This window comes from Tursiops truncatus, chromosome 17 (genome assembly GCF_011762595.2).
Source record: "Tursiops truncatus isolate mTurTru1 chromosome 17, mTurTru1.mat.Y, whole genome shotgun sequence".
NCBI lineage: Eukaryota > Metazoa > Chordata > Mammalia > Artiodactyla > Delphinidae > Tursiops > Tursiops truncatus.
The window spans coordinates 29,868,014-29,876,667 of NC_047050.1; the positions used below are offsets into that span (position 1 = coordinate 29,868,014).

Below are 8,654 nucleotides of genomic sequence, written 5' to 3' on the forward strand. Positions count from 1 at the left end.
TAATTTAATATTTTTGTTTGGATTGATTACAGTCAAATTGAATAATTCTCTCTTGCTTTTCTATAAATATAATTTTATTTTATATTTCTTAATTCTGATGTTGCTATAAATGTGTATATATCATGTGTACATAAATACATAAAAATATCTATAGTTGGGCTTCCCTGGTGGCGCTGTGGTTGAGAGTCCACCTGCTGATGCAGGGGACACGGGTTCGTGCCCCGGTCCAGGAAGATCCCACATGCCGTGGAGCGGCTGGGCCCGTGAGCAATGGCCGCTGAGCCTGCGCGTCCGGAGCCTGTGCTCCGCAATGTGAGAGGCCACAACAGTGAGAGGCCCGCATACCGCCAAAAAAAAGCAAAACTATAGCAATGTGAGTATATGTATAGTTATGTTTATAACAGTATGGTGACTATAATTAATGGTGCTGGTTTGCTAATATATTTGATAATGCATATTTTATTAAGGGCTCATTTTCCCTAAAATAGTATCTTCATATCTGTTAGACTTCTTTGAAGCATGGATAAACATTAATATATCCAGAAAGAATTTTTTTCCAGGCATTTAGAGTTGCAAATCAACAAAACTAAAAAATAAATCTTTGATGCCTCGCACGTGATGTAGATTCCAGCCCCAATATCATGAGCTATGGTTAGGAATTTTCAGAGACACTTTCTCTTCTCTTTTTCCATTCCTTTTAGCACCACAAGTAAGAGAGGAAAATATCTTCAGGAACTCTCTTTGTAAGGTGGGCTTTTTCAAGTTCACCCCCCAAGAATATTGTTCTTGAAGGATTTATGAAGGAGGATGTTCACATCTGATCTCTCAGACAGACTTTGCCACTGTCTCTAGGGCTTTCTTACCTCTGTGACTGCACTTTCTTTTTATTTCTGGCTTTTGAGGTTTTTTTTTTTTTTTCCTTTTACCACCTCATATATTTAAAACTATTTCATCCATAATTTTTAATTGTGCAACTTGGTTCCATAAAAACCTAAACTACCATATTCTGAGCTTCCTCTCATGCTCAGTTAACCTTTTGAGGAAGTTGCAATTTAATATTGAGACCTTGCATTTGTTCATCAAATATTTATGGAATGGCTACTTTGCAAATACATGAGTGAAAGAAAGATAAAAATAAAAATCCTTTTCTTGATGGAGCTTGCATCTTAGTGGCTAGAGGATGTAATATACAGTAAGCACAAGAAATAAATCAGTAAATTTGATAGTATGTTAGAAGATAAAACCATGAGGAAAAAAAGCAGAGTCGGGTAAGGGAGCTGGTAATAGCAGGTTAAACTGTAGGATAAACTAGCAGAGTCATGAGAGGGTGAGATTTGAATGAAAATTTGAATCTAGTGAAAGAGTTGAGGGTATGGCTTTCTTGGCTATCAGGCTGGGCATCAAATCTCCATAATCCCTTCTGCCCTGACTTGTAAAAGGCTCTAAGCCCCAGTATTTGTCCTATCTTGGAGTGTGGGATGGAGGAAAGGGGATAATGGGGGAAGAAGGGGAAGGAGAGAGGGGTGGAGGGAATTTAACACCAAGTCTGGACCTTCTTCATCTGCCCTAATTTTCAATAAGTAACAAGTCATACTCTGTTATTTTCTGTGAAATTCTATAAATGTATTATATTAGTAAATTCTTTTCTTGGAATAGTTTCTGAGGTGTGTTCAAAATTTAAATTTCTTTCACCCATATTTCTCTGGATTTCCTCTATCAATAATTAGTACAACTTTTTTCCAAATCTCATGTTTGTGTGATTAGAGAAATGCTCACTTATTTTTAATTTCTTATGCAAAGTGGCAGGTATTTAATATGCATGACAGTATTTTACATATAGTACTCATACTTTAGAAGAATGACCTATCTTAATGTGCCATGAATTCAGAAGGTGTAGTATAAATGGAAATTATATAATTAATCAGTGTTCAATTTTTCTGATATGCATTTCTAATCAGGATTTGCTTCCATTTATCCATAAATACTATTTATCTTCATATAAATATACATTTTAAAATAAGTAGTGTTTAATATTGGTTAAAGTTTCATTAGTATGGACCCTTATAGAAATACTCAGTAAATGCAAGGTCCTTTTTAACCAAGATCTTTCTTAACACTTTAGGAAAGCAAAAAATATATTCATAAGGAAATCATGTTCAAAAATATTTCCCCAAATTGATATTAAAGTTCAAAAGTAGCATTCATTAGCACTATTTTTTTTATATTGTTCTTTTCCTAGTACTCTAGTTTTACAAGGAGAAATGGTATCCATTAAGCTAATGCATGTTCTGCTTGAAGCTGCATCAGTCTTGCTGATACTCAGACACACTTCTCCAAAACTGTGTTTTGGTCTGTTAGGCTAATGGACTTGAGTTTATCTTAATTAGGAAGATGTCCTTTAACAATCTTTCTAATCACTAGTTTCCATTTAAACTGAGACCTTAACTGTCCCAGTGTTGATGCTAATAGCCAGTTGGGAATTATCCTTCTTATCATGACTTCTTCTAACTGATCTGAAAATTGGAATAAAATAGTTTTATTAGACTTGTGACTATTTCCTGGCACATGAAAAACAACAGGAAGGAAAAGAACAATACATGGTATTCACTTTCTATGAATCCTTCTGGTTTTCTTCTCTTTCTAATTTACTTTTAAGATAAAGTCAAGTTTTTTCTTTTCATAAAGGTCTAATGCTTTCAGGTTTTAGAATATGAGTTTGAGTTTTGATGAGGCTCTTTAAGACCTTATTTAATTTTTTTTTTATTTTGGTAAAAGTCACATAATATAAAACATACCATTTTAACCATATTTAATTGTACAGTTCAGTGACACTAAGTACATTCACGTTGTTGTGCAACTCTCACCATCATCCATCTCCCAAATTTTTACCCTTCCTAAACTGAAACTCTGTTTTTAAATATAAATCAACTTTATTTCCTGAATATTACCTTTAAATAATAATGAATAAAATGTCATTTATATAGTCCATGACTAAATATTTTCATTTAAAATTGTGTTATAATCCTTTGGATCTTTCTATGTTGTTCGTAGCTTTCTATGTAACCCAAGAGGAAAGGGTATGGAGATGACAACATTTATCTTGACATCACTGGCATAAGTTCTTTGTAATGGGAAACAGGTTTAGAGGTTAAATAAATAAAATTAAGAAACAAAAGAGAAAGGTGTTAAGTTTTTACAGGCATTGGTATGATTGTTTTTCTAGTCAAAAAGTAATATTTAAAATTTCTTAAGTGTGATGAGACATTTTTTTAATGTCATTAAATTCAGCCTGCTTACCTAGATGAAAATGGTTTTGCTGTGTTGTCTTCATTAAGATAAACATTTTCTATGATTAGTACAGAGACCATAGACAATTACTGAGGCAGTAAATGTCCCCTATAAGGAGTGAGGCTGCCTCATACATTTTGCTGCAGTGATTCAGCTTTTCCATTGTTAACACGCCTTTAATACAAATTCCCATGATCTTTATTCACTTTGATATTATGTATGCTTCTCTATGATCTATGGAAGGCTTGACTTTCAAGAAAAGATTTACAGTGGTGCAGCTCTAACAGTTAAAAATAATGGGTTTCTGTACTAAGTGCATGTTTCTCTTACCTGTAACAATTGCCAGGAGACTCTATACCTTCCTTTATGTCCTGCTGATTGACTAAAAGAAGTAAAACAGTCTCTACAATCAGATAACATCTTGGCAAAACACTACTCTTTACTTTTAAGAGTAGGATCTATGAAAAAATTCCCATGTCTATACAATTTACACATAATTCTACAGCTATATTATACTTTGATATTTGAAGATAACTTTATAATATAATTGTTTGGCTGTAAGAAACAAAATATAAGACAGTAGAAGAGTTACCATAAATTTTTATTTAAGCAAAATAAATGACTGGTGACAAATAACCTTTTATTTATTTATTTATTATACACTTTGAGCTCTGAAGATCCAAATGTTAAATATTCAGAGATTTTTTTGAGCCAGTTGTTAAACCATTGGCAGTTTCAAACTAGCCATGGTAAAAATATCTACACCATGAAAATCAGCAAATGTTACGGCTTGGAGCTTGCCCCACACTCATCTTCCTCTCCTCCACCATACAGTTTACTGCCAAATTCTTGTCAATATTTACTTCTGTATTAGTTGCTGATATAAATATCAGATGTAAATTTTTTTTTCAGATGTAAATTTTTATCATATACAGAGGACTGCCTATAAACTGTCATTCATTAAGAAATTTACTCAATAGTTGTTGAATTAAATGTCAACTTTTATTGTCAAAATATCTAAAATAATTTCTTATAAAAATGTGTGAAATAATGAATTGTCTCTTTTGTTTTCAGTGATAGTGGAAATATAATCTCTTTTGTGGCTTATATTAATTCTGGATATTGTAAGATTTGCAGAAGTATTGTAGGACTTTCAAAACCACAATCAAGAAAAGTGGTAAGTTTTAAACTTATGTATTCTTTTTAATCAATTAGCCTATCTTAATGAATAGGAGATATTGAACATGTTTTCTTGTGTTTATTGGTCATTTATTAATTGTCTTCTTTTGTGAAGTAGCTGTTCAATTTTTGACTAATTTTTGTTGCATTTATTTTCTTCTTTTTACTGAGTTGTAAGATGCAGGAATGTAAAATAAGTTGTAATATATATTGAATTGTAAGACTTAGGAACAACCTAGAAGCACATTAAAAGATGCTTGACATCATTATTTATCAGAGAAATGCAAATTAAAACTACAACAAAGTACTTCTATAAGCATATCAGATTGGTTAAAATGCACTTAATATATGACCCTGAAATTCCACTCTAGATATTTACTCAAGAGAAATAAAATATATGCTTACAAAAAGACTTACATGAATCTTCATAAGTCAGAAACTGTAGGTAATCCAAATATCCATTGACAGTTGAATGGATAGAAAAATTATGGTATATTCATTCATTGGAATGTCATGCCTCAATAAAAAGAATTTATGATACATACAAGAATACGGATGAATCTCAAAGCATTAGGTTGGGCAAAAAGGTCAAACTCAGAACAGTGCATTCTGTATTTTTCCAGTTTTATGAAGTTCTAGAATAGGCAAAACACTAATACATAGTGATAGAAAAGTTAGAACTAATCCATTTTGGCTGGTTAGGCAGTCTTCAACGTAATTCAATTTAATATGCAAACTTCATTGAATTTTGCTGTACTAGTCATATGCAGTGTGAAGATTTTCCATTTATATAAGTGGCATATCAACTAGTTAGTTATTGGCTTTTGACCCCAGGGTACTTAGTAAAGGCTTTTACCTCTTCTGAGTTCTGTCACTGTCCTACCCTGAGGGCTATATTCTATTTTTTTTTTATCTTACTGCTCAGCAGCTCATCCTTGTTTTAATACTGTTGGGTTCTCCCTGAAAAGATAATTTGGAGTTTCAATTTTTTTCTCCAGAACTATGCATATTGAAACTACTGTCAGATCTTTTCCACAAAATTCCTTATTTGGACTTAAACTGCTAGTTACCTGAGTCAAACTCACTTTCCATTTTTCTTTTTTTTATTTATATGAAAAAGTTAGGGTAGAATCTCATCTTTTGCAGTTAATCATCTCATCAGTTCCATTCCTGGCACTCTCTGCTTATTTTCATTATTCTCTGCTGGTTCAACAACTGTGCCTTGCAGCTGGAATTGAGGTAACAAATGGTTCACAAAGCATACTAAATTATGCTTACAAAACAGTATCCTAGGACCTTAAAAAATGGAATGAGTTCAAGATTTCATAAACATCTTGGTGTATTAACACATTTAATTTCTAGATTACTAAACTACAGTGTCTTCAACTGTCTTAGATATGCTGAAGTTCTCACCAATCTATTATTTTTCTAATATAATTTAAATACATATATAAATAAATGTTCTCTGATTTGCATGAAACTGCTAATTTATTTTAAATACCATATACCAAAATTATTTATCCATTATATAAAAGTGGTTTCATTAAACATCAGTTACTATATCTCTTACAGAAAAAAATACGAAACTTGTGTATATGGGTCAACTTAAGGAGAAGGAGTCTTTTGGTGAGATTAGTGTTCTTCAAGTTCCTTTCACATACACAATAGTTACTGGAATAGATGTTGAGATGGCAATTATTGAAGATAAGGACCTACTTGGTAAATACATAAATGTCTTTTATTTCAACTGTTATACCATTTTATTTGATGAGTTTTGGGCAAGAGTAGACATATTTTGCAGACAAATTGAGACACTCAAGTAAGTATGGGTGTATGTATGTTATTTACAGAGACAGCATATCTATATATAACCCCCTTTATAACTTCATAGTCTATCTGACTTAATTGTGCTACTTTTAGAATATATTAGCAATATTTTAAAAGACTGATTTTAAATTACTAAAATCTCTCTGCCAATTCCCAAGTTACCATTAATAGCAACATTTTCTCCTTTTCTGGAATATATATATATATATATATATATATATATATATATATATATATATATATATATATATATAAAATCATTGCTTAAGTGTTTCTGGTTCAGGTCAAGTGTGTACTATCTTCCAATAGATCAAGTGTATATGAAGCTCCATGGATTGCAGTATTTAAACTTTTATATGAAATTTTATTTTATTTAAAAAAAATTATTGGAGTAGAGTTGATTTACAATGTTGTGTTAGTTTCAGGTGTACAGCAAAGTGAATCAGTTATACATATACATATATCCATTCTTTTTTTTTTAGATTTTTTTCCCATATAGGCTGTTACAGAGTATTGAGTAGAGTTCCTTGTGCTATACAGCAAGTTCTTATTAGTTATCTATTTATATATAGTAGTGTGTATATGTCAAACCCAATCTGCCAATTGATCTGCCTCCCCACCTTAACCCCTGGTAACCATAAGTTTGTTTTCTACATACGTGACCATACTTCTATTTTGTAAATAAGTTTATTTGTATCCCTTTTTTTTAGATTCCACAAATAGGCATTATCATATGATATTTGTCTTTCTCTGTCTGACTTACTTCATTCAGTATGACAATATCTAGGTCCATCCATGTTGCTACAAATGACATTATTTTGTTCTTTTTTATGGCTGAGCAATATTCCATTGTATATATGTACCACATCTTCTTTATCCATTCCTCTGTTGATGGACATTTAGGTTGCTTCCATATCCTTGCTATTGTAAATAGTGCTGCAATGAACATTGTAGTGCATGTATCTTTTTGAATTATGGTTTTCTCCAGGTATATGCCCAGGAGTGGGATTGCTGGGTGCTAAGGTAGTTCTATTTTTGGTTTTTTAAAGAACCTCCATACTGTTCTCCATAGTGGCTGTACCAATTTACATTCCCACCAACAGTGTAGGAGGGGTCCCTTTTCTCTGCACCCTCTCCAGTGTTTACTGTTTGTAGATTTTTGGATGATGGCCATTCTGACCGGTATGAGGCGATACCTCATTGTAGTTTTGATTTGCATTTTTCTAATAATAAATGATGTTGAAATTTTAGAGTTCTAGTGATATTAGAAGAATAATTGTGCAGTCACCTGTGATTGACCCTCCAAACATTATAAATATTCAGATAGGATATGCAATTGAATATGAAATATAAATGGTTAAAAGATCTAGAAACTTATAGAAATTAACATGGGTGAGAGATTTGCTTTAAATAAGCTCAATTAGAAATTTTTCCATATTACTTGTGTATGATTTGACTGAGTTCTATTTTCTGAATTTCAAGGTTTGTTTTAATTTTAATATCTCAGAATATGTATACTCTACCTTCTTAACTCTGATTTTGTTTAACTTCAAATTCATGTATCCATTTTTAATAGGTATACATTTGAAATAGCACTGATTAATATGCTTTCCCTCTGTGAAATTCAAATACCAAACCCCTCAAGGTTCATATCACTTAAAAATAATTACAGACCACCAGTTATAGTTATAATATTCTCACTTGACATAGGCTAAGTTTTTCTTTTCCTGTACTAATTATGTTAACTGCTGCAAGGTAAATAAATACACTGTCGACTCTTTTATGTAAATCAATATTTCACAAATGAAAGTGCTTCTTTCAAGCATGTATCAGAATCTTCTTTGCCCTCCGACAAACTGAAATTCAAATAGATGGCGTAGTATAAGCTTTAGTTGTGCTTTTGTGTGTGTTGTTCATATTTTAAATTCTATTCTGTATTTTGTTCATTTGAGACAGATGTTATAAAGCTACTGACATGTTTTGAAACTAATTAAACATTTAGTTTTCTAGTAATTCATTTTATAATTTCATTTTTTTTTACTATATATAACAATCTTTTATAGATTAGAATGTGCAGGCAACGTAATCCACATATGAGAAAAAGACATTTTCTCAGGTATATAGTTCACACTCTATCTGCACCCATATTGAAGAGCCAACATCACTTAAATGATCAAGTTTATCAATAATATTTAGAAAATACCTAAAGGAAGCAATAAGTTCACCATATCTCAACCTGGGATAAGTAGAACAGAATACAAGAAACATAAAAGAGTGCATAAATGTTACATATTTTATCTGGAAAATTATATATACAATTATTTATATACAATCTTAGAGAAAGATGTTCAATAATTAGT

At 31.5% G+C, this 8,654-nt stretch overlaps 1 protein-coding gene across 1 annotated transcript in view; it reads left to right on the plus strand.

Moving 5' to 3' along the window:
* The window catches only part of CNBD1 (cyclic nucleotide binding domain containing 1), a 409,277-nt gene extending 402,861 nt beyond the window's left edge, over positions 1-6,416 (plus strand). The window contains 3 exon segments of the mRNA XM_033842861.1: positions 4,363-4,469; positions 6,040-6,186; positions 6,388-6,416. Coding sequence (XP_033698752.1) covers positions 4,363-4,469; positions 6,040-6,186; positions 6,388-6,416 — 283 coding nt within the window.
* Positions 6,417-8,654: the final 2,238 nt, after the last annotated feature.